General features: G+C 31.6%; 1 protein-coding gene and 1 long non-coding RNA gene across 2 annotated transcripts in view; one reads left to right on the top strand and one right to left on the bottom strand.

Annotated features, from left to right (window-relative positions):
- LOC143196383 (uncharacterized) overlaps window positions 1–20,638 on the bottom strand; it is an 81,811-nt gene extending 61,173 nt beyond the window's left edge. Inside the window, exons 1-2 of the mRNA XM_076404043.1 lie at window positions 20,500–20,638; window positions 3,480–3,813 (exon numbers count right to left, since the gene is read on the bottom strand). Of these exons, the coding sequence (XP_076260158.1) occupies window positions 3,480–3,758 (279 nt within the window). The 5' untranslated portion in view covers window positions 3,759–3,813; window positions 20,500–20,638. The remainder of the gene's footprint in view (window positions 1–3,479; window positions 3,814–20,499) is intronic.
- Window positions 2,602–3,172, top strand: LOC143196385 (uncharacterized). The gene is made up of 3 exons (XR_013005736.1): window positions 2,602–2,742; window positions 2,896–2,985; window positions 3,045–3,172. It is a non-coding gene; the product is annotated as an uncharacterized LOC143196385 (long non-coding RNA).
- Window positions 20,639–27,893: the final 7,255 nt, after the last annotated feature.

Below are 27,893 nucleotides of genomic sequence, written 5' to 3'. Positions count from 1 at the left end.
AGTACAATAAAATGAAATATGTATCGAATCATGAGATCTGTTACCAAAATCGGAAAATAACTACTGATACACCTAGTGAATATCTTTTTACAAATTATTGAATAATTATTTCGTCGCTCCGATATTCATAAATATTTTTGAAAAAGAGCTTAATAGTAAATTAAACAATCCAAGAAAAATATTTTGAATAGATAGTAGCTCACATAACATATTCAGAAAAGTAGGTAGCAAATGTTCTGAAGGAATTAACACAAAAAATTTCACATTTCACATCATTCAAAAATACATCATTTTTAGAGTAATTTTTTACAAATGAAACAGTTGTAGAAATTCAGTTTTGCAGTAATTTTATTAACTAGGTTTACAAACATAAAATATATATCCCATTGTATATAGTATGCTGACAAAGGTTTAGGTATTAACTGATATAATTAACGAAATCTAAATAAATATTATCTCTTATATGACGTCAACATTAAAATGAAGAACGTTAAGAAGTATGGAGCATAGTTACCTATATTAATGATGAGGCATAGTTAGCAAGTCATTGAATATGAATAATGGCAAGCAAGCAAATACCTATTTCGAATGTAGTAGAAACCATTCATAAACGATGAATACATTACATTACAATAGGTTAATGGATTTTAACAATGCATAATAAATTGATAACTCTAGCGCCTTATAGAATTCTTGCTATGATGTATGATGTTCTGGTGTTGGGTGTCACATATTTTATAATTCCTGGAGGTGTGAAAAACAGTAACTGAGGTAACAAAAGTAGCTAGATTGTCATAACAATAAATCAAATATAATATATAATATATAAATATAAAATATTATATATGTTTTTTAGAATGTTTTTGTTGTAATCTATACACATTTCAAAACATATATCAATGAATTTTAAACCATTTCTATACTCTAAACTAAATAAATAAAACTAAATTAAATAAAAAAGTAAACTTTAGCTAAATATTCGGCTCAAGTCCGAACATAGTAACTTATATTAACTCCAAGTACTTCCTGCGTATTTTAATGTTGTCTCAAATTCTGTATCTTTATTTTATTTTATTGTAAAATACTTTTTTGTATAATTTTATTCAAAATAAGTAAGTTAATTATCAATTAGTTACCATTTCATTAATATAACAATTATGTTTTTACTAATTTTAAAATTATTTTATTCAATAACATTAGTTAGGCATGTCTGTTTTCTGTTATATCTAATTATCGTTTCAACTTAATTATTTTACATTTTTAAGTATGTTTTTAATTAATTAGATATCTGCTATTATGTATTTGAAGACATTTTTATTTAGTAGTTCATTTATTTTTGAGTATCAGTATATATGGAACAACTTTTAGCTATATCCAGAAACACTGGTACAATGTATTTTGTTCAAGTATTGTACAAGTGCTAGAAGTATTTTCTATCTTTAGCTACGACTATTTCCGAACTTTCAAGCTATGTTCCTATCCAACTCAACTAAGAATTAAGTTAATGATGATAATTTATTCCGATCTGAGCTTTCAGTGCCGCGTCTTCATATACTTTCAGCTCTTCAATACGTTTTTCATTTCCAAGCCAAATTGACCATCCTTAAATTTTGAAAGTACTCATGATAACTTCTTTCACCCGCATCCAGATTGGTTGATATAGCTGGTTTTCGTTCTACTGGAATAAATTTTTTTGTAGCGCATATTACACAACAATTTTAAGCCCAAAAATTTTTTCCTCGATATAAGTTTTAACCATGCCAAATCTCATATCTCCAGTATGCCCCCGTTTTCACCAAAAAGTGAGCCAAACTTTTTGCTAAGCCGATTAATAAATAAAGTTGATTCTTATACCTCCCCATCCCTGCCCTGTACATATAGTCTCGCCCATGTATTGAGTATACTCTCTGATACCTTTTCCAGTAAATTTAATAAATTGATTGGTTACCTTAGAGATATGCATTTCAATAAAAAATTAATATATAATTAGATTATAATTCCAATATATATGTTGTGCCGCTTTCTTAACAAGCGAGTAACTCTTAACTTAGAATGATCCATATAAATAGTATTGGAAACTATCGATGAAAATAGTAAAAACAGTCGATAGTCGCAAAACAGTCGAAATAGTTGCTAGTAAAAAACTAGCTACTGAAAATAGTAATTATTATGTCAGTCAAAGGTGCACTTCTATTTTTCTATTCGTGATAACAGATGGAGCTATACAAAGAATTCGTACTAATTTTGATCCCGTGTCAATTTTGAGTGACGAAAGGATAGAAATAATTGTTTGATTCTCCGTCCTGCATAGATCAGTATATTTTAAATAATTTTAAATTGGTAATTGCCAGTGTAAAGAAGGAATGGAATAGCGATCCCAAATATAGCTAATCATATTTTAATATTCTGAAAGTAAAAATGACATAATGTAATAAAAGTAATTGGTTGGTTTCAGTTTCATTACAACATGTACTTACTAAATAGTTTTTCAACAGTGGAAAACTATTAACAACAAAGCAAGGATGATAAACTATTTGAATCTGTGTATCTTGATGAAACTTAAATATTTCAAAATGGTTCATTGTTGCACTCTTGACAAGAGAGTAATAAACAGTTTAGTGATTGAATTGGACAGTGAGTCGGAAAGCGAAAGTGACTGAAGGAAACTTTCAGGATATGTGATAATGCTGTGCAATGCTGGAAATTCCTGAGACAGAGCGATTAGAGTGGAAACAACTAAAGGTATGCACATAATTAATTGAATATAACTATACGAACTGGTATTGTATGACATGAAAGATTTGTGTGCATAGATATGATTGCAGTTGTTCAAAATTAAACATGAGCATTAGGTTAGAACGTATGAGGAGAGAATGAATACTAACTCTTTTGTAGATATGGTAAATGGATTAGACATATTTCAGTGATAAGATGACTTGACAAGTAAACACACCATCGAAGGAACCAAGAACTAAACGTAAAAAAGTAAATGTGCTTTCAAATGAAAGTAAAATATGTTTCTCAGATATACAATTGTTAATTAGGTGGATTAAGCCTCCAGGGGGATACCACCACCTATAAAAACGCGCCTAGAAATTCTACCTCATGGGTGGTCTGGAAAAGAGTTCAGTGTAAACAAAACCAATCTAACCTACAAGCTATTATACCTGTGTTCTTAATTGTAGTTTTAAGTCCTTCGATAATATATGTATTAGATGTACTATAATGTTAAAATAAATTATATTTAATGACATTTTTGTTCAATTATTTTATTCTGATTAGAATTATCTTGTATGTCAAAGCCAAACTGAACTAAAACTCAGAATTGATGCGGCAACATTGCAATGTTTTGACGTCACAAATATACATGACGGATTATTAAAAAAACTTTGAATGGACTATATAATAGTTTTGACAAATGATGTGTATACTAAAACCCATATTGTTTTCCCATAAAATTTTTGCTTTTTTCTACTTACCTTTCTAGCGGACTTTGAACAAAACGACGCCGAGCAACTCTTGATCTTGCCTCTGATTCCTCCAGACTGACTGTTTCCGTTCGTCCCGCTATTGTTGTTACCTTGGGGTGTAGCTGGCGAAAGAGGTTCAGCGGAATCAGGCTGACTTCCGACACTGTCCGAATGTCCAAACGACGGACCATTGGCCACTCCTTCATCGGTAACCAAAACGCTCGGAGCTCTGTTTCTGTTCGAACCTCGTGGATTGAATATGGTGGTGATGTCGCTGTCCTTTGTCATCGTGAAACTAGTTCAGCTAAGCGCAGCCATTTTCCACATAAATCATCGTATAATTCTGAAAAAAGCGAACAACCATTGTAAGAGGCTTTGGCCGGGGGAAAGATATATATTAGAAGGATAAATAGTTTTCTTTATGTAAAGGAATGTTTAATATCCGGTAAAACTTGGTCTGAATAGTCTATAAGAAAACCTCTTTTTTGTCTGGTTATATAGATGTTTCTGATAGAAAGTCGATAATATTATTATTTAGATTCAAAAATGCCTATTAAATATTTGGTGTGTAAAAATAACATTTCTACATTTTTCTAAGAGTTAATTAGGGAGTAAAGCAATTAAGTTTGTTCTTATACGCATTAAAATAACACCGCGTATGGGTTTTACTTAATATACTCTTATATGTATTCTGTCGGATTATTAGTTTGTGAATTATAGCATTTTGAGTGAAACAACTTTTGTTACTCTGGTAAAAATGGATAAAAAGAAATTTCGGGTGCTGATAAAATATTGCTTTTTGAAGGGAAAAAATATAGTTGAAGTAAAAACTTGGCTTGATGCCGTGTTTGCCGATACTGCCCCAGGAAAATCAACCATGAAGGAGTGGTATGCTAAGTTTAGACGTGGTAAAATTTTTAAAGGGTTTGTTAGCAATGAAAACATTAAAAAAATTCACAAAATGATTTTGAATGGCCGTAAGTTGAAATTTAATGAAATAGCAGATATTCTAAAGATATCAACTGAACGTGTATATCATATAATTCACGAATATTTGGGTATGAGAAAGCTCTGCGTAGAGTGGATGCCGCGCGAGCTCACTTTTGACGTAGCAGTATTTGAAGATGTTCAAACGTAATAAACCCGACTTTTTACGTCGATAAGTGACAATGGGTGAAACATGGCTCCATCATTTCACTTCAAATATTCCAATCCAAGTCCAATCCGCTCCTAAGCGTGGGAAAAGGCAACAGTCGGCTGGCAAGGTTGTGGCGTCTGTATTTAGGGATGCGCATGGAATAACTTTCATTGACTAGCTTTAGAAAGGAAGTACCATCAACAGCGACTATTACATAGTGTTATTGGACCGTTTGAATTACGAAATCGCCGAAAAACGGCCGCATTTGAAGAAAAATAAAGTGCTGCTTCACCAAGACAATGCACCGTGTTAAAAGTCAGTGACAATGGTGGCAAAAATCCATGAAATGGATGTATCTACCGCATTTTCCAGATCTGGCCCCCAACGACTATTTTCTGTTCTTAGATCTTAAAAGAAGGCTCTCTGGGAAAAATGTTCATCGAATCAAGTGGTTATCGCCGAAACTGAGGCCTATTTCGAAGCAAAGGACAAATCGTTCTACAAAAATGGTATCGACAAGTTGGAAGGTGGCTATAATTAGTTTATCACCCTTGAAGGAAATTATGTTAAATAAAAAAACTAATTTTGCCAAAAAATGTGTTTTACTATGGTTCTTTGGGGGAGTTTTCAATTGACCTGTTCCACATATGTTATATAACACTTGCAGATGTATTCAAGATGATGATTTTATTTGCATAAATGCATAAAATAGAATACAGAACTATTTTTGTTCTTATTTTTATTTCTAGGTATAAAAGCAACACAAAACATAAAAATACAAAAACAAAAATAGGTACACATGTCCAATGCGCAAAAATGCTGAATACCGGTGTAATAGGATTATAATAAGTTAAGGTCATGTTAGTATAACATTTTTAATGTTATGTGGTTTTTCTGCATCAATATATCTAAGGAATTAAAATTAGATTTTTTTTCCAGGATGCTTTAAGGTGGCATAAATAATTAGGCTCAAAAAACCTGACAAACCTGCAGAACAAGTCGAATCTTATAGACCTATTTCGCTATTACCTGCAATATTAAAGCTATTTGGGAAAATAATATTTAAACGTATTAAAAATGTTGTAATAATAACAGATTTCTAGTTTGGTTTTCGAAATCACCATTCAACAATCGATCAGGTGCATAGAGTAACTGCGAAAGAGCGTTCGAGGAAAATAAATACTGCCATGCAATATTCCTGGATGTCTCACAAGCTTTTGATTGGGTTTGGCATTTGGGATTAATCTGTAAGATGAGCAAATTGTTACCGCGTAACTATTGTCAATGGCTGGAGTCATATCTCTTCGGAAGAAAATTTAGAGTATCGCACGAAATGGCGTTCACGACATTTAAAACTATTTTGGCTGGAGTTCCACAAGGTAGCGTCTTAGGACCTCTCCTATATCTGCTCTACACTGCTGACATTCCAACAACAAAAAAACACTACTTGGAACACAGTTATTATGGCAAAAGATATATCTCTGCCTAGGGCAATAGAAAAAGTACAAGTGGCAGTCAACAAAATCTACAAATGGACGTAAGATTAGAAAATTCAACTTAATTACTCCAAATCTGTCCACGTTAATTTTGCACTGCGGCGAAATAATAAAAACATAATTATATCACTTAATGGATGGCGGATTCCTCAAGGAGAATCAGCTAAATACCTTAGAATCCATCTTGACGGTAGATTAAATTGGAAACATCACTTTAGACAAAGGGCAAAACACATTAGATCCAAAATAAAACAACTATACTGGTTACTCGGAAGATAATCTCAACTTGATCTAAAATCAAGGGGCTTGATCTATAATATAATAATAAAGCCAATTTGGACCTATGGAGTGCAAATAGGGTTGCAATAAAAATTTAAATCAACTAGTCATACAACGCTGTCAAAACAAGGTTCTTCGATTGATTACCAATGTCTATCGCTATTTAACCAACGAAGAAGGATGTCAGGAGATTGAAGCGAACAAAACCATACGAACTTATATAAAGTGTATACCTTTAGTGTAAACTATAGCTATGAGTTATTATAATTTTATAATTCAGGAATACATATTGATGTATTTTCTAGCACTCGCCTTGCATGTGAATTAATCCCAGTACAAATGAAAAATAGTATTAAATTAATTGTAAATTAAGATTATACTAAGCGTATCTAATAAAGATGTTATAAAAAAAGAAGATTTTTTAAAATGTATTTAGTATATTGTTACAAGTCGTTGCCGACTAACCTACAGTTTATCTTTACAATAACCAACGAACCATCCAGGTATATATCTAGAAGGATCCATCGGATCTACCTCAGTCTTTGGTGAAGTCATATTTATGTATTAACACTGCTGTTTCTCTATTCAATATACCTCACTAAACTTTGCTACACAAGATCAAATAGTTTGATTCTTTTGAGTTTGTGTTCTCTTCTGGTGTTATCCATTATTATTATTACTATTACTTCGATATTGACATGAGAATGAAGTGTGTCCTCAAGTTTCGTTGCAGTCCTTTTGTTTTCCTGAGTGACAGTCGGTATCAGGAATTATTGGTGTAAGTAATCATTCCTCTATTATTTGGGTGCACCTATAATTGTTCTCAGGATACTTTCTGTTCTGAAAATCTCATATTAATATTATTTTTCGCAGAACGCCGTATACTAGCAATTAATTGTGTATTAATAATTGTGATTTTCTTCTAATTAGCTGATAGATTTTCCTATATTTCAACTCCATTTCTTTCCTTTCGTTTTTACATATTAGATAATGATAACCACAATAAGCAACTATTACTGGTTTAAGGAAATAATTGTTTAGAACGTTTAAATCCTTTCATCGACATTGTCTTTCAACATATTCTGATACGTTAATTCTAGCCTCTTTTATAGAAAAAATTATTTTAGATTTTTATCAGCTGCTGTTTAGTTAGCCGATGATTTGATTTATGTGCAAAGGAATGGCTTTTGTTTGAGGTCTACTGACGACTATCTGAACAAACAAGACTAAAATCCGGCATCTTCAAACTAATTCTTCTATATAGCTTCGAAACTTAAAGAAAGGCACAGTTACAGTCTGACATCTGTAAGCTTGAGACCTCAAAGACCTTTTAAAAGTAATGATTAAGGAAAATTCTATATGTTTTTTCTTGATGACATATTGGAAGTCTTGCGGATCCAACAGCAGCATATTGGACTGGAATTAGACACATTTATCAAGTGCAAGCTATACATTGTTATCTATAGTTCTGTGACTTTACTCAAATTCAGGATAACGTGAATTAAGTAATTTTTTACTTTAACTCTATTTTTGCTCATTAAATTACTATGTTTAAAAAAGAATAACAAAAAGTATTTCCTTAGTACTATGTTAACCAATAGTTGGAATGACATCAGTTGAGCAGTAATATAGTACATTTTCTTATCTTTCTAATTCCACTAAATATAGAGTACAACAAGTGTGTACCTCTTAAATGTAGAAAAGTTTGTACTCTATTTTGTAGTAATTTAGAATTGCATAATATTACTTATTGAATAATATACTGTAGATTTTATAAAGTAATTTCACTGGGATAAATATATAGAAAATAATGGTCATTATCAATCGGAAAATTGATATTTTTAATTCGCTTTCCGTCGAACTATTTATCAATACTTAATACTAATATTAATACACTAATATATATTATGGCAAAATTTGGTAATACATTTGAAATTAAATTCAAACACAATTTTTTTTGTTAAAATAGAAGAATTCCTCACTCTTTTTTACTCAGTTTTGTTTCTTCTTACTATATATAGCAATTGTAATAATATTGTTATAAATTATTTGATTATCTATAATACTTCAATTAATATATTTTTCTTTTCATTATTTATACGGTCATCAAAGCTGTTCCAACAAAGAAAATTTGTCCAAATATTTAGAAGAATCGCCAATATCTCTATGATATATTTCGACATTAATAGCAACGGAAACAGATCATGGAGATCGATGGTTAGAATGACCTTTAAGAAAATGTCTTATGTTGATGTATTGGCATTGCTTACAGAGGATCGATACTATTTACGATCTTTATCCACTTAAAATATTTAACATGTTCAACAATGCTTTAACTTACTGTTATCGATAAACTTCTATAACTATAACAAAATATTATGTAACTTTAACAAAACCTACATTTTATTAATGAAAAGTTTATTATACTTAAGACAAATTTATTTTTATTTTCTAAATTAAAATAATAGATACATAAATACACATATTTTTGTTTTAAACTGCAAAAGATGCAAAGTGAGTGCAAAATCACTTCATATATTAAAAATTAAAGAAACATTTTGGCGATTTTTTATTGTTTAGATGAATTGGAAATTTATTAGTGACCTAGTTTCCTAACAGCCCGGCGTTAGGATCTCAGTCAATATTTACTTTTAATGACCTAGAACTCTATCATCTCGTTGCCTTTTTACAATACTGATTGTATTTGGAATACATCGATGAGTCTTCTACCTATTTGCTACCTATCATACTGTGATGCAGATAAAGTAAAATATTTTAAATAAAACTTAAATCGGCTCTTTATTTCTCCAAAATTATTCTGACTCTTATTATATGCCAACATTTTTTACACTTTTTGTTTTATTCAATATAGTTGTTGAATTCAATCTCTGGAATGTCTTAAGAAGGTTTTAATTCTCCTAGATACTGTTTTAAACTCGATTTACAACTATACCGTAGAAGCATTTTAGTAGTAGAATTATCGATTTAGGTTCAGATATAAATTGTGTTTTGTTTCTACGTGATGCTCATGGAAAACCTTTAAAGAATTGCAGTGGAGATGGTGAAATATAGTTTTCTGAGAAAGTACAGTTAAAGGAAGAATTACGACGAATACTTTTTAAAATTCTTCCTTTTTCTTTAGGGGAACTTAATATTTATTGTCAGTAAGATCGAATATTCCTATACAGCATTGTTTTTTTTTTTAATTTTAATGTCCAGTGACTTGGAACTTGATTAAAACTTAATTCCATTATTTTTATAAGAAGATAATGAGTGCTGTGCTGGATTCAGATTTCAATAAAAATATTTAGAAACATTTTCCATGACAAATTATCGATATATCAAAAAAACTATGAAAACTACAATTTAAATTTCTTGATAAATATTATAATTTTTTTATAACTAATATAATGGTTTCTCGTCACTGGTCAGTCTGTTTGATTGACGCAGTGGTAAAGGCGACAGGACCTTCCTCCTGCTGTTGTGATAGTCGCGGGTTCCAATCTCGGGTATGGTCGTAAATTTATGTTTCTGATTGTTCAAAATTTGTGATTGTCCTTAGGCAAGAGTGTAAAATCCAAGAAGGAAAATGATCCCAGTCATCCCAGTAGCCAGGCTGGATAAGACCGGATGTCTTCTGACGGGAGAAACGTGATTTGGAACCCACGTTAAACAGTAGGTGACTCTAAAATATAACAAAAAAATGGTTTTCCACAAAATAGCTGTTTTTAAGTATCCATTTCGGTACATTTTGTTTAGTTAAAAAGTAATTAATAATAACTGATAGTTTAAAATAAAAAGTGATGCAGAAAGTCATCCTGTTTTAGATGCAGTGGTGACAAAACAGGCGATATTGATTTTCAAGAACGGAGATTAGTTAATAGCCATACGAGAAAAAGCATTATATGATGAAGGCTCTTGTTAACTTACCTTTAACATTGATAGATAAGTCATTAATGGTAGGCAAAACTTTAAAAGCATTGAGAATGACAAATAAAAACCAAAATTGACTCTAACGAATTGAAATCCAGATATATTCAGATGCGTTTATTAATTCGTGACTTGCTGCATCGCATGCAGTCAAAATGGAATGGATTTATCAGAGATTATGCTCCACTGTCAAGCATGCAATAAAAATGAAACCATATGTATGGATCGACACTGATTTCAGGCGATGCTTCTGAGAATTGCATTGGGCGAAAATAGGTCAGATAGAAATCTCTCTATGGATAAAATCATTTTTACCAATCATTTACATTTTTTACAGTGATGAGGAATAGTTTTAGTTAGATATATTTTTTAAATGGTTTAAAATGTTTTAATCGACATTACTATTGCAAATTTATAAAAATTTAAGCGTTTACATATATATTTTGTTCAGGCGCGTTGAGCGTAGTTAGAAAACATTGGTTAAATCCATGAATTTTCCTATAGAAGAGCCAGTTTAAGGAAGATAAATAACTTTTCTAGTTTGTGTCTTTGACTTACAAAGTGTGCCTATCTTTGAATAAACTTATATGACATAATATTGATGTTTATTTGTGTTTTATAAAAAGAGTTCAGATAATGTTATCTATAAAAATATCGAAAATAAATATATTCATTAGGTTAATATCACTAATTGATGATGTTTATTAGAAGTCAGTCTGAATATTAGTGACAGTCTCAAAATATAATTAAATATTATCTTGAACATTCATTGTTATAATATCCAATGTAAAAAAGTATATATTAATGGCCTAATATATTGCAATTGTTATTAGATATATTCAAGAAGACTGTTAAACCTTTAGAGAGCTCTAACTATTTATGTCCATCTTAACGAATCTAAAGTTCTACATATTTAGAGTGTTTATATAAAATTTTTCATTTCAGGAAACTCGCTTTCGTCAGTGTTATCTTGTTTTTGTTCTACTACTTACCAGTATAAAATGTATATTTTAACCAGTTAATAAATATATATTTAATGTAGTAATAATATAAAACTATGGGGTATAATAATTATATCTTGAATGGTATATTTCGTCTTTATTTTATCCTCAAAAAATAATGGTCAATCATTTGCTTTAGTGAATATTGCGTACTCGTTGATCTCTAGTATTTTTTTCTTATATTTTAGTATCTCGTTTTTACCAACGAGGGTTTATCTGGACTCGAGCTATCGCTTAACCTGGGCTCCGAACCACAGACCTCGGCATTAAGCCTCCCGACTGGCCAGTGACCAACTTAGAGGCCATTCCAGAAGACATTTGGTCTTACCCAGCTTAGTCACTGGCGTGACTGGGATGGTTATTCCTTTTAGGATTTTCCACTGATGTCTATAAAGACATTTACAATCACAATCACAAACAGAAAGCATATCAGTGCCCCAACAGAATTTGTACCTGCCATTATGGTAACAGTATTAGAACCGTCCAGTCATCTTCACCCCTGCACCTACCAAGCCGGTTCTACTAACTAGTTATTTACGTGTGAATTTAAATGAAAGTGAGAGCCATCTGAAAACAAAATGTTTAGTTAGCCCAATTAATCAGGGCACCAATTTCTTCAGCATTTTTGACTTATTTTCGAACTTTTGTAATTTTTGTTCAACAAATATAAGTAAAAAAATGATGATGCTTATGACCTTATATTTTACTGGAAGAAAAAATCTATACATATAAAGAAACAAATACGAAACTTCTATTAAGATGAAAATTGAGATTCATCCGAAATCATTTTGACAATGCTCAGTATATCAATTAGTGCGCCAATTTAATTTAGTGGGATTTCAACACTTACAATAACAACCTAGAATTCACCTAAAGTTTCGGAATGTCAAAAATTGAGTGTCTGAATGTTCTTTGTGTTTGCTATTATTCTGGAATATCATCAATACTACTGCCCCGACTTTCATTTTTCTAGTATTATTTAGACAAGTTTCTTCAAGATTTCTAACTCATTTTCGAGTGTTTGGGAGGGTTTATTCCATTATTTTAAGTGAAAATATGAAAACTCTTAACCTTCGATGCTTGACGTTGGAATATTAAAAGACTTTATATTATTTTCAAGGAATAAAAATTTCAGAAACTAAAGAAACTACGAACCTTCTATTTGACGTTTTACTTAAACTATGAATCTATTGATCATAACCATTGATTATATGGTATTAGTTATATTAATATTTTGTAAAAATTAATGAATAATGTTATCTTGTTGTCTTAGTTATTAATTTATGTAGTGTTTCTGGTTTTTATTATTGGTTTAAGATTTATGTTCTGCTGCCTCACATTATAACTATTGCTCAATTATTATTATTTAGGATTAACGTTTTCATAAAATCGTAAATATTATGAATATTCCGTTATTTTAAAGAGAATTTGGAGGATACATATACTGATACTATTTATATAATTAAGAAAACACATTAAAATTTGATGTAGGATAGAGATAATTTTGTTGCCGGACATTATACCAATATTTATATTGTAACTGTAATCAATAAAATAACATTTTTAATGGCATGCAGTTTATAACATAAAATAGCTTAAATACGTGTAGAACTGAAAATATTAACGCTTTGGAATGATTTTATTCACGAACGGAGATTTATTGGACGATAAATATATTCAGACGTGGTCCGCAATGTAAACTATAGACACGCACAACCGTGAACAATCTTACGAAAATTCAGTAATAAATATGAAAATGTAGTGTTATTGGAACTTGGCATTGGCCACCATGATTCTGATGTAAATGTGTTTCGTTTTTATTTTAAATAAACTGTACATATGGGATGGATTATTATACGATCGTCACTATTTATATTTCGGAAATTGGCAACACTGTTGTTATATGAGTCCATCTGACAGTTCCGTCGTAAAGTTTGACATTTTTGACGATATACATACTCCAAATGTTTTGTCGTATTATTTGTTTATTTTATATTTAGGTAAAAGTTTCGTCTCGACAATAAATGGAACTGAATCGTGAACATTTTCGTGCGATGATTTTTTACGACCAATCCAAACCAGAACATATTTCATTACTCTATAAGACTGAGTTGTGACTTTGTTCAAATTATTTACAACACCTATAAATCGTAGCTAATGGTACGGGACCCTTAAGCCAATTTAAAACTTTCCTCGCATTCATAGACACTCATGCCTTTCTTGAATTCTTAGTAAACCAATATCCTAAAATTATTTCGTGACAATTCAGTATTTTTCAAACACCTCCTCCTTCAATTTTTTTTTCTCCTCCAAAAATTAAATAATTACTAGGAGGATTACTATTTATATTTTGGGAATATGAAAAAAAAAACGAATCTTTAAGCTGCGAATATATTTTTATTGTTTTTCAAAGTACTCGCCAGGATGATCGTTATACTTTTGCAAACGCTTAAACCAATTTTCAAAGCATTTATTCCATACCGAATGAGATATCTTCAAAACAGGATTTTTACATAAATTCAATAGCTGCTTCGGACGATGTAAGTCGTTGACCACGCTGTTTATTCTTCACGGATGGGAACAAAAAGAAATCATTGGGTACCAGATCGGGGCTGTACGGCGGATGAACTATTAATTTGATGTTTTGAGTGCGCAAATAGTATTGTTTTAGCCGACTTATGAGAGATCGGATTGTCATGATGAAGAACAATCCGGAATCTCTTGTTTGTTTTCTTTATTTCACCGAAGACTTCTGGCAAACAAATTGTTGCATATCAATCAGAATTTACTGTTCTACGATCCTCTAGGGGCACTGTTGCAATATGATCAGTTTTCCTGAAGAAACAGGCCACCATTTTGTTTGAAGTGCTTGGAACACCCATACAGTGGACTGCTGCATACTTTCGGGCTCATACGAATATATCCATGATTCGTCACCTGTCACGACTTTATAAACGTCTTTCAAAGCACCGCGATTGAATTTCTTAAGCATTTCTTTGCACCAATCGACACGAGCTTTTTTTTGTTAAATTGTGTGGAATTTCAGTTGCATTTGTGTTAAGGACCAGAAGGTATATGAGTTCTGAATAATAGGGCTCGCTAATTTTCGTTATTTCTTTATTGCTTAATATTTGAAATGTGCAACTTTAATGATACTAAATATGAAAATCTTCAAAACACATAATTATATATATATATATATATATATATATATATATATATATATCTTTATTTTATCTCTATAGTAATAATATTTACGTGTTAACACTGTCGTTTTTTTCTATTAAGTGCATCTCACAGCACAACAAGATCAATTGATTAATTTTAAATGTGTACCCTGTGCGAGTGTTATCCAACAGTTGAATACTTCTAATTATACTTCTTCATTAATATTGGAGTGAAATCTCCTCTCAAGTCTCTTTGCGATTCTCTGAATTTCCTTAGCAACAGTAGGTATCTGAAGGTCCCGGTGTATGTAATAATTTTTAGAGTATTTGGGTACATCTGTGATACACTTTCTGTTCTTGTCTCTAATAGCAAGTATCATGAGCTAATATATGATAGTGATATTTTCAATTTGTGATATGTAATATGTGTAAAGATAGTAAATTATGAAGAAATTAAGCTCTGGAAAAGAACATTTGACTCAACGTTACTAAATCAAATATTCCTAATTCAAAATGCGGCCAAGAAGAGCATCAATGGTTAATATTACAGTATTATATATCTCTATATCTCTGTTTTTAAGTTGTTTCAAATTAATTTGCTTAAAAAAACAGATAAAGTGCACTTTTATGTATACCCTCAAATATACATGATTGCTAAAAATGTTATAAAATTTGCATAATTTGTGGAAAATGATTTTGTAGTATATGAACTCGTTTGAAAGTTTTTTTTAGATATTTCCTCAGGCAATTTTTAGTATTTTGAAGCAATCTATTAATCAACCCAATGCTTGGCTTCTTCTTAGGAGATTGCTGCTCGTCTAGGAAATTAGTGTCAGTAAGAAAAAGGAATGTCCGTTGAGTGTGGCTTTCCATACATATTTCCATAAATATTTGGCACGTTGCAAAACTACTGATCTCAATTTTTACTTTTATAGTAACAGTAATTATATGTTCAATACTTAACTTAAACCCATACATTTCTTCTTATGAGTAAGTGCCATCATAGTTTAGTTCAGTTCGAATTCACCAAACCTTGACCCAAATGACCGTAAGCTTTTGAATTCTTTTTATTAATGACGCGTACTTGGCTCAAATCTTAAATAGAGAAGTATAAGTAAATCTGATATATATAGCACTTAGCTATGTTATTATTTAGTTTTTTATTATTCTAGCCTTGATATACATCAGTTTATTCACTGGCTTAACATTATCCTTTATCATAAAATATGATAATTAAAAATAAATATACGGCGTTAGGCACGTTATTGTACTGAATTATTTATTGTTGTGGCTACCTATCCTTGAACCTTTGGAATCTATTAATAGGATCTCTTGCATTTGCCTACATCATTGACGCCGTAAATAAATAAACGGATAAAGGAAAATCAATTTTGTTATATTTATGGATCTTTTACGGATACACGTTGTTCCTAGAATGGACACATTACAAGCGAGAAAAAATACTCTCGCCTATTGTACAGGTGAAGGTGATCCCTGCTCTAAATTATGGTTGAATGAACTTGAGCTTTTATGACGAAGAAAGCTCAAGGTGAACGTTGTTACTATGGAAAGGGAACATGCAAACTTGTAGATAATTTAATTGTAAATATAATTGTTAATTCTAAATAATCATAACAATTGAGAGCATTTTATTTTATTTTACCCGTCAAGAATATTGATGTATAAATTTTATATCGAATACATTCTTTATTAAGAATGTATTTATTATATATAGAGTCTTTTTATTTTTTTTTAATATATTTTAAGGTCTCCTTTTTACCAACGAGGGTTTTTCTGGACTGGACCTACAGTTTAATGTGGGTTACGAACCACGGTCCTCGACATTAAGCCTACCGACTGGCGAGTGACCAACTTAGAAATCATCCCAGAAGACATCCGGTCATACCTGGTCACTAGCGTTACTGCGTTCATTTTTCTTGTCGGATTTTGCCCAAAGACAATCACACATTTTAAACAATCACAAACATGAAATTACAAATATGACCCAGGAGGATTCGAACCCGAGACTATCGCAACAGTAGGAGGACCCTCCTGTCGCCTTTATCACTGCACCAATCAAGCCAGCAGAGCTAGTCTTGTTTTGTAAATAGTTTCAGATATTTGTTGTGGATATTACTCATGAACGCTTGAAAGAAAGTACATGTTCATATATTTCATATAAATAGTGCCGGTTATATATAGAAAAACTTTAAGCAGTTATTACTCGTTCGCATAGTTATCCGATTTTAGTCTGGATTTGGTATTTTGTTCGATTCTTATTATTGGGGATTTCAAGTATTCTGATCAGCGATATATATTGTTAAAAACGCGAATAGCTGTACAATGTAAATATCCGTTAAATTATTTTCATAGCTGTTCTATATATAAATATAGTTACGACATTTCTCAACATAAAACCATTGTTTTCAGAGTATATAGACGCCGATAATGGAAAATTCAAAATTGAGTTTGCAACACATCTTATTTTGGTTGTTTGTTTTTAAGAAATCTGCTATCAAATCTCAATAAGCTCTTTCATAGAATTAAAATTTTGCTGCCTTGTCATATTCCAATATTTGGCTTTGGTTTCGGCAATTTAAGAGAACTTATTTTGATGTAAACGTGAAAGAATAACCTGGAATATGCTGAAAGTTTTATCAGAAAGTGTTCGAAAACAATCGAGAACAATAAATTGCAAGGTTTTTTGGACGTAAATTCAGCTCATATTCTGAATTAGACAATTTCAGACAGTTTAGCAGTTGACGAATAAACGAACCGTTGCAACAATTGCTCGACTGCCAAGAAAAAAAGAAGAGTTTGGTAGTGTATTATGATTAGCGATGAAAAATAAATCTACCTCGACAATACCAACCTCAGAAAGTTATGGGTTAGTCCAGGTGATCCACAGACATCGATATTGAAATGGCCGTACTATCTTGCTGTGAAATATGGTGGCTGCTACTGAATAAAACTGCTATTATATACTGGAGTCAATCGAACAAATTAGATGACGTATATTCAATAAATACCAGCGCTATCAAGTAACAGACTCAGACCTCGTCTTGCTTGTCAACGCTCGAGTAAAAGTTGCAAAAATTGTGGTGGATACACTGTTGCAGCTCAAATGGAAAGTATTTCTACATCCAGCATACTCATCAGACATAGAGTCGTTACCACTTCTTAAGATAGATGCAGCATAGAATCGAAATGCTGAAGAGCTGCCATCATTGATCTAATTGCTAAACCAACATTGAGTTCTTTACACAATATATTTATTCAAATTTTAATTTATAATTCTAATTTCACATCTATAATTAAAATATGTCGGTTTCTATTCTAAAATATTATTTTTGCCATCAAATTTTCGGATACTTTCTCAAGTTGGGAATTCACCCTGTTTTTGCTGGATGGGATGTGAATGTTCTAGTGGAGCGTTGATATTATTTCGTTGCGTCTTGTTCTAAATTTTTTCTCTTTTATTTCGAGGGCTTTAGCAGCGGCTTCAGCAATTCTGGACTTTGGTCAATTATAATTACTAATTTGAATACATTTTAATAATGCCCTTTTAATATTTTGACTATTTGGTAAACCTAAAACAGACTTATCCTACCATTCTTGAGAGTTCAAATGTGCCCCCATAAAAAAGATTAGGATTTATCCAAAAGTTTCAGCATTTATTGAAATAACCATAGTCTGAAGGTAGAGTATCTGGTGGCTATAGTATGTACGTCTTCTCGTTTAAGCATTTTTTCTGATTGTTTAGTGCAGTTGGAGCCACTCATAAAGTACATTGATCATATTAAGTATTGCTGATGGTCGTGTTGTTTTGGTACCGTCTGTTTACAATATATTATTTATTATTCAATCCCAGAATAAAGTGTTGGGAGTCATTGGCGATCCCCATATGACGTCTCCAACAAACTGATTCAGCGTGATATCCCCTTAGAATCCATAACGAGTGTGATTCGGAGTGTTAGTGCGAAGTACTCTGAAAGACTATTAGTACATCCCAATGCACTCGCCAAACAGTTAAATGCGTAGGATCAAATGCAAACTGCCATACGAACTGATTAATAGTCACATAGACTGAATGATACTTATTGCCCACGGGTAGATTGTTGACGTTCTAGGAGATAAGTTATACTAATGAGCTGTGCGTCTAAATGTTATCAAAATAAGTTTTTCCAAGAGTATCGTGTGTTATGTTCATTTTTGCAGATGTAGTGGTCCTCCAAAGTCGACTTTCTATCGTTTGGTGGTTAATTTCGAAATGCCAGATCGACCGCGATACACTCTGTTCTTCATGAGAGTGTTCACGAAAACCCGAGGTATTCAATTCTTGCCTTGTACAATAATTCAATGTTCGTGGAACACATACGAGAATAAACTAACTCATGATGTCAAAGTTAATAACTATAAACAAACACCGTTCGTTCATTGTCTGTGCTTTGAAGCTTTTGGAAGATACTTCTTCATGATGAGATACTTCTCATTCTGGAATCAAAATTGGCCTTTAGCGTCAAGGAGCATTTTTAAACAAATGCGTTAGTTAACAACACCTCATACTAATTTTGTGTAGTGTATAGGATTCCATCCAAATACTGTTTAGAGCCTTGTGAATTTTAATGTGACGGCGGCATCTCTATTTTTTTTAAATCACCGATAAAGCAATCCCTACAGAACGATGGTAACTGATTTCTTTTAGCGCAAATTGGATACATAAATGATGCACATTCTGCATACATTACAAACATATAAGGCTTTGGTGGTCTATCTTAGAGATGACCTGAAATGATTTGTCCACAAGTTTGTACGATTTGACCACGCTGTACTTCGCATTAAAATGATTTAGTGAACAAGTTTATACTAACTTTTTAAACTGAACTCCCAGGGTAATATTCATATCAACAAACAGTAACAGCAGAAGACCGAAGTTGGATATCTTCATTCTACTAGTTAGGAAAATGGTAAGAATATTGTTGAGGTGAATATATGAACATGAACTAATGCATTAAAAATGTTGTTGAGAAACATTCTTTGCTCTGTGAAAGTTTTACTTGAAACGCCATTTGAAATACGTGTAGTTATAAGCATATGTTAGCAAAACGTACTGCAATGCTTTACATATATACGTGTGATATGCTTTAGGTTAATTTATGAGTTGTTCTGTTAGAATAGTCATCGAAATAGTGTAGCTCGAATTCACATACGAAGTCAAAATTTGTTTGTTTGTCTGATTTCACATTAAGGATCGAAATTACGGTTTCTCTAAACAAATCAATAAATATCAAATTTACTAGCCAAAGACTAATATATTATCTTTGATGTCTTGATCAAGTTCAAAACTAAAATGTATGCATATTAGCTATAGAAGCACGTTATTACTCTTGTTTATTTTTCAATTCTTTAGTGTTGTTATTATAATAATTCGAGGGGTCGCTCTTAGCATTGTTTTATGTAAAGAAAACTTGATTATCGCGCACAGTACAAATGTTAGTTAAGCAAAAGTATTCAAATATACATTAGTTATGGTATTTAATTTTCAACAATTTTTAATCAAAATTTCTCTCCCTAATCGAACCAGGTTTTTTAACTAAATTATCGCCCCATTATATGATATATAATAAGAATTATATTATATTTTGAAATATTTACATGAATTTTTTTTTCTATGAATATGATTTTTTATTTTAACAAAAATTTTATTTAAAAATTTGGTTATGTGCTTATGGCTGCTTTATAAAACAATATAGTAATCTATCTATCAGGCCTATTTAATTGCTAAATATTAAAGTTGACGTTTTTATAGCCGGGTCATGGAGCGTTATTAAGAAATCCATAAACCCTTTCCTATTGTGCTTATCTAGCTATTGATCTAAAACCCTCATTAGTTGTGAATGTTAATGGTTTTATCCAACTAAACAAGTACGTATTCACTTAACCTCTTAATTTACTAAAGCGTTCCGCGGCCGGTTACGTCGAATCATCGTCTCTAGCAAGAATCCGATAAGAACTCACCTTTTTACTGTAAGTTTCTTTCAAGTCGTTGCTCGATAAGGTCGGTCGCATGCCTTTGAGAGGGTCCTGCACGTTAGCGGTAGCCACGAAACCGTCGTCGGAGCGGGCACAGTACGTCGCCACGGACCCAATTCCGTCGGCAGCGGACTGAATGGAACGTACGAAGCCGGATCGGCCCGCTTGGATCCATCGATTTTCCAGAGAGAGAAGGAACGACGTCGGTGTTGGGAACGCGCATTATACGATCCTCCGTCAAAAATGAAAGCGTGTGTTTTCTCTAACATCTTCCATGTTCGATTCCCTACAACGCTCTATTTTTCTTGTTCTTGTGTGTGTGTATTTTTTTTTTTCGGTGGCTGGCGAATCAAGCTGGATTTTCCGACATTATCTGATTAGGACGTCGTTTTACTCTACGATGTTTCAAAATCATCATGTTCTTTCCATATATACTTTTCCTATTTAATATAAAATAAGTTATATAGTTAATGCTATTATTTAATGATATTAGAAGTTTTTGTTTCAATATATCGGCAAAGTTCTTTTTATTTTTTTGGCAAAAATAGAACTAATAAATTGACGCCGTTTTAATATTCCCTTTTCCGTAAATACCAAAATTTTATAACCATCTATTAATTAATTATTTGTTTACAGGTTAATTAAAATTGAATTGGCTAAACGAATGTAATAATATAGATACTACTATATAATACTATAGAAACATTATTAAGATTTACCTTAAAATTAGTAAAATTTTAACACAAATAAAAAAAACAAAATTTAAAAATTTGCCATTTTAAGCCAAGAACCAATCAGAAGCAGTGACGTCACTTCCCGTTTCCTTACAATCATATCCGCATTCAAGCTTTTGAATCTTTTAACGCGCTTCGATTTTATTTGGATTATTTATCATATATTTCACAGTTAAAAAATTGGTTTTATGCAACCAACGGAAAAAAAAGTTAAATGAAAAAATTTCATTGGGATTTATCAAGGCAAATAACCTAAATTTGTCTAAATCGATTCGTCGATAAAGACTGTATTGTGTGACAGTAACTGAATTTTTTTTATAATTTAATTAATATATTGTTACTAGTCGTTTCCGTCTAACCTACAAGTTGTCTTTATGCTAACTTAAATATAGGTATATAACTAGTAGGACCCATCGGCAGTAACTCAGTCTCTGGTGAAATAATGTTTATACATGTCACTGCTGAATTTTTTAGTATGTGCACCTCACTACACAACACTACACAAGATCAGATGGTTTGATTCTTTTGAGTCTGTGTCCTCTTCTGGTGTTATCCAAAAGTTGCAATATTTCAATATTAGTATGAGAATGGAGTCTTTCCTCATGCCCCCTTGCAATTCTCTTGATTTCTTGACTGACTGTGGGTATCTGAAGATCTCGAAGTAGGTAATCAGTCCTATAGTATTTAGGTGCACCCACAATACCTCTCAGGACTTTGTTCTGAAAAATTTGTATTTTATTTATGTTACTCTTTACAGAACATCCCCATAATTGAACTCCATATGTCCATATAGGTTTCAATATTTGCTTATATAATAGCAATTTATTATGTACTGATAATTGTGATTTTCTCCCAATTAGCCAGTACATTTTCCTATATTTCAATTCCAGTTCTTTTCTTTTCTTCTTTATATGTTCCTTCCAGCGAAGTTTTGCATCAAAATTAAATTCCGAATGATAAATGATAGTGTTATTTAATGTTATTGGTGCTTGTACGCTCTGCTTATAGGTGAACTGCCCATGTGCACATGCACTTTCATTAATTCTTATTTTCCAAGCTTGTGTCCTATTATTTATATTGTCACTTGCCTGTTGTAATTTTTGTGCGGCTTTTTCACTATTTTCTCCGACAGCTATAATCGCAGTATCATCAGCAAATGTAGCCATCGTGATATTTTTCATTTGTGGTATATCACAAGTGTAATGTAGATAAAGCATTGGTCCCAGTACACTTCCTTGTGGTACACCTGCTTTAACTTCTTTTATTGTAGAGTAAGCTTCTTCTTGCTTGACTTGAACATTCTGGTTGTAATGTATGATTTTAATAGTTCGGTGTTTTGGTAGCATTTTCTTTAGTTTATGAACAAGGCCTTCATGCCAAACCTTATCGAAGGCTTGTGCTACATCTAAGATTATAGCTGAGCATACTTTTTAACTTTCGTAGGCTTTTTCAATAACATCTGTTATTCTGTGGACCTGGTCAATTGTTGAGTGCTTGTTAATAAACCCAAACTGGTGTGTTGGTATTAGGTTCTTTCTCTCTATGATCTGTTTTATTGTTTTCAACAGGAGTTTTTCAAAAACCTTAGATATTACTGGCAGCAGTGATATAGGTTTATAGGATTTTATTTCGTTTGGTGAGTCCACGTTTTGGGATCATTATAATTTCCGCCATCTTTTAAATGTCTGGGACATGTTTTAATCTAAATGCTGTATTGATCAAGTTGGTGAGTTTTATATTTCCCTTTCTTGGAAATTTTTGCAGTAATTATCCTGTTATTAAATTGTAGCCTGGTGATTTCCTGGGGTTAATGTCAGTTTTAATAACTTTGGTTAACTCTTTCGGCGTGACTAATCCAATCATCGAATTTTCAGCTTCTATGTCCGGTAAGTTATGTTCAATATTAGCTTCATTTGGTTTGAAAGTTTTTTCTAGATATTCAGCAAATGCTTCTGCTTTTTGGTGATTGTCACGTGCCCAATTCCCACATAGGTCTCTTATAGGTGGACTGTGTAGACATGAGCGCTTTATATATTTTGTGGCTTTCCAGAGGGAGTAATCATCATCTGTTAAATTTCTGAGATAGTCATGTATGGTTTTGTTTTTTATTTACAGTATTTCTCTTTTCAATCTTTGGGTTATATTGTTTAAACTATTTTTATTTTCAGGTGTTCTGTTTTGTTGCCATTTTTTTCGTAACTTCTTTTGGATAATTAATTCCTTTAGTTGTACTCTTAATTATTATTCCAAGCAGCTTGTTGAATATCTACTACGAATATTTCTGCTTCAAGATTTAATTGTTCAGTTATCTTGAGGGGTACATTTAGTTGAATTTAGTTGAATTCGTTTGTTCAATAACTCAAAAAATAATTTTAAAAAGAATACTAGAACTCTTACATAATTGAGGGAGTATTCCAGACAAGCTAACCATAAAATGTGATAGATTATTGAAGTTCATCACTTGGGAACTGTGGGAATGGTATTGTTTACATTAAATGCTCCATATTTGCTAAAAAATTAATTAAATCGATGACTGACGTACTAAAAACTTTTATGACGATAATTTGAAGACAAATATTCAAATGTAATTGACATAGCTACCAAAATAATCATTTTGCAGAGTTGACAGTAACTACATCAAAAAATTAAGTTTAAATTATATATATTTAATGATGGATGATTGATTTTCTTTAAACTTTTAGCAGCTTCGTAGAACGAGAAGACGTTAGTGTATGGAATTACCTTGTAATATTTGGGTAAATAGAATGCACAAATTGTGATTTTGAAGTTTATTTTAATAAGAGACTTACAGCCTTTTACGCATGTGCAATTATAATATCATCAAGTACTTTACAAAATCTATGTTTAGATATGCTTTAACATATTAGGTTCTCCTATGAATGCTTAAACTGATCTCTTAGTTAACTTCAAATTTGGATTCATAAATTGTCTAAGTATTGTTCGAAATGTTTGACATTTATGTTTGTCATAACATATATAGAAGGTTTTTGATAAAATATATTGGATAAAATCACATTGTTCAATCAATGTGTCACTTATCTTTAAGCTGGTGAAGTATAGCTCATTGAACTATTTGATGTACAAGAAACTAAATATTTGATAATGGCTTTTCATTATCTAACCATGATGGGATTTGATTGACACTTATTGAAGATTTATATTTAATTAATATTTTTCTATGTATTTTGAGAAAACATGGTCATTCAGTGGAGTGAATATCCAGTGAGTTTATTTAAAAGCTCAGTTTCTTGCGTCTAATTGACATACGAATCTTGTAGAAGCATATTGATTGATTCTGACTTCATACACATTTTATTACTACTCCCAGTCACATCATATTAAATATAATTTTATTATTTGGTGACTGAAAAATTAACAATATTATTAGGGACTCATATCCACAATAAATAAAAAGAATTAGGCCTAACCCTAAATGTTACCAACAGTGTAAATTTACCTCGATATCACTTTAATTAAACTTAAGACTACGGGCGCTTAAAACAGTGAATACTTACATTAGAAATATTTTATTGATGTGAATAAATAGCTGTTGTTTAAATTATTCTGTTTGGTTATCGCCTTATAAGATTTTATCACATTTTTTCGCCTTGGAACGAATACACACAATTTGTTTTTTTGAGATTTTACGGATGTGTAATTATATTAGAGCCCTCACACCATTGCTACACTCAAAAAAGTCTAATTTTAACACAATATTCTTAAACTAATGTATAAATAAGACCTGTACCTGTATAAAACCTGCAGTGTGAGCAAAACACCCACGTCACGTGCGATTTTGAGCGACTTAACATGCATTTAGGATCCATTCTATGGAGAAATAACTTTTATGGGGGTAAAGTAAAAACGTAGAGGTTTCACAAAAGTTATTTAATAATAGTGATCTTGTTTATTGTGTGCGTTATTTTGTGTTTAAAATGGAAAACATTGTGAGCAATAACTAATGAGTTTGTAAATAATTTATAACAGAAGATTCAGGGGAATTTCTATTTAATAACCAAAACACAGATATTGATGCTGCAGGACTGCGCGACAGGTTTCGGAAAAGCGACAAGAGAAGCCATAGCTTTTCTGTCCTCGAACAATATTAGTCCCCTATTTTCAGACCGTTTTCTATGATCTTCACTGCGTCTTCTGGCTAAAAAGTCGATTTGGCCACAGAAATCTGCTAAGAATTCGTTCATCTTTCATTCGACAACCGTGCCAAAACATATGCTTCTGTGAATTTTTAACCATCTCTTTTCTGACACCATCTTGGAGAGAAATATATAGAACATGGCTTAAGCATCGCATTTGAAAGACGTCAAGGTTCAAATTTAAAGCACAGGATCCGTCGCTGGCAATAACTTGGCGTTTTTTCATTAATTCTGAAGCGATGTGGCGCTGTAATGTGAATCACATCATGAAGAATGCCAGCCTCAACATTTGCATTGGCGAGTATAGCGCTATCATCAACGAATATCAGAACGGTTAAGGAGTGTATTGAACGTTATATCAATTTTTTAAACCTGTTTACTTAACTTTGTCCACTACTATGTTGAAAAGGAGTGGAGAGAAAACATATTATTAAGACAGGCTCTGATCTCAAATCGAGTTTACAAATCATTTCGCAATCCCATGCTGCTGATGGATAGATTGCATGAAGCCTGAAGAAGTTTAACATTACATTCGGGAGTATGTTCAGCTACTAAAGCTGTCCATATTGAGGGTGATTGAGTGTATATTGACGAAAGCAGATATTTTATAATGTTCATTATCTTTTTTTCTAATTTTCAATATAGATAGGACAATAGAAATTGAAGCCGCTGAAACAATATTTGTTTGCCGACCTTGATCATTGTTACCGTCACCTGGCCGACGTCAGCGGTATTACCAAACTAATGATTCTATTACCGTTTACCGTTTATTATTGGCTCGTCATAACAATAGTTTCTGGAGTGTCAATTCCTGGATGAGTTTCATAACTTTGTGCTTGGTTGTAATTGGTTGTGGCATGAAAAATCCCTGCTTTTAAAGAGCGCTTTTTGAAGGTTGTTTTCGTTAGTAGTTTTCCTTCTACCGCTTAATCTCATAAAGAGTTCGGTACAATATCTGATATTCACGTTTTGTTGGGCACTCTATTCCACTAGGCTTCTATTCTACTTTTAGGTTCTTTTAGTTATTGTTTTAATCTATTTAATTTTACTGTTTTTCGAGATAGATGATGTGATAAATGAGTTAGGCTCAATATACTCATGGAGTATTAGTTATTTCTTTCCCCAAACAGTCATTCAAGTTTTAACATATTTCCGGTCAATTGTTGTCTTAGTTATGTACCCTGTGATTAAATCATTATTGTTTTTTATAGGAGGTCACATTATATTTGCAACTATTTTATAAACTTATAGAAACTAAAATTGATGTTTTCGAGCAATCAGTATCACTAGTGTTAAAAAGTTTAAACTCAGAGTAAGGTTAACCTTGGTTTGTTTTCTAGGAGAGGCATTGTTTATATTAATAACCAACGTTCAGAGTAATATTTCTCATTCCCTTTGTTAATTCTTTTGTGGACATTAAGTATGGGGTATAGGGAAGGATGGGTTGATGTTGAAATGAAATGAAACAATCTCTGTGTGACTTTAACTTTACGTGTATTAATAAAAAAATATTTGAAAAGCTCATATATTTCTTTATGTATGAATTATTATATTGCTCGAATATCCGCCGTCATTTTCCATAGTGGCACCAATTCTCCATGATTCCACAGCGTTGATATGGATTAATCTGGGTAGTGTTATGGCTATGTAAACTGGTTGATATAATTTTTCTTATTTAAATGTTCATATAAAGTTGTTAAAATTTACACGTGTATGGGAGAATAGATATCAGGTTAAGGTTATGACGATGTGGTAAAGGGATAGGATAAAATAGTAAAGGGGAAAGAGAGATAGAGGGAGACAAATTTTATATAACAACAAACAACTATATTTAAACAATATATGGGTAAATTTTTCTATTTAAAAATTTATTATTGCAGTGAACTACAACTTTTCCTTTTTTTCTTATTAAGTTTTTAAAATAATTTTATTAAAGAAACCTTAAAAGAGTATATTAAGAATAAATCCAGATCTATAAAATGTATAGATGGAAAACTGTAATATTAAGTCTTTCATACTAATATGGTTTTCTAGAAAGCTTCAACTGTAACCTCGGAGTAAAACGATAACACCGGCAGATGTCGCGCAACGCCGGTCCGGTAAATTTAATATATTTAAAATATTGACATGTTGAATTTTTATTTTCCTCTTTTAACAATTGATGCTTTTAACATATTTGATTAATACATATTCGCTTTTAATAAGTATATATAATATATATAAGCCATATAAAATTTTTTGACACTTTTAATATATGTTAAATTCTTATTAATCATTTTATGGGAAGTGTAGTAAACTGTAAACTCTGACTAAAAATATAATAAACTGTGCTCTAGTATCAGAAGGTCTCTACTTCATTCAATTCATATACTAAATTCGATATAGATTCTTTTTTTGTTCCTAGTAGAAGAAATCTGTAAAGTTAGCATCGTGAAGATGAATTAGTTCAGCATTTACTACTTAGGTTTTG

The sequence above is a fragment of the Rhynchophorus ferrugineus genome, unplaced genomic scaffold (genome assembly GCF_030347505.1).
Source record: "Rhynchophorus ferrugineus isolate W39M unplaced genomic scaffold, kcgeb_rfMv2 rfM4, whole genome shotgun sequence".
Taxonomy (NCBI): Eukaryota; Metazoa; Arthropoda; class Insecta; order Coleoptera; family Curculionidae; genus Rhynchophorus; species Rhynchophorus ferrugineus.
This window is presented reverse-complemented; position numbering and strand designations above follow the sequence as displayed.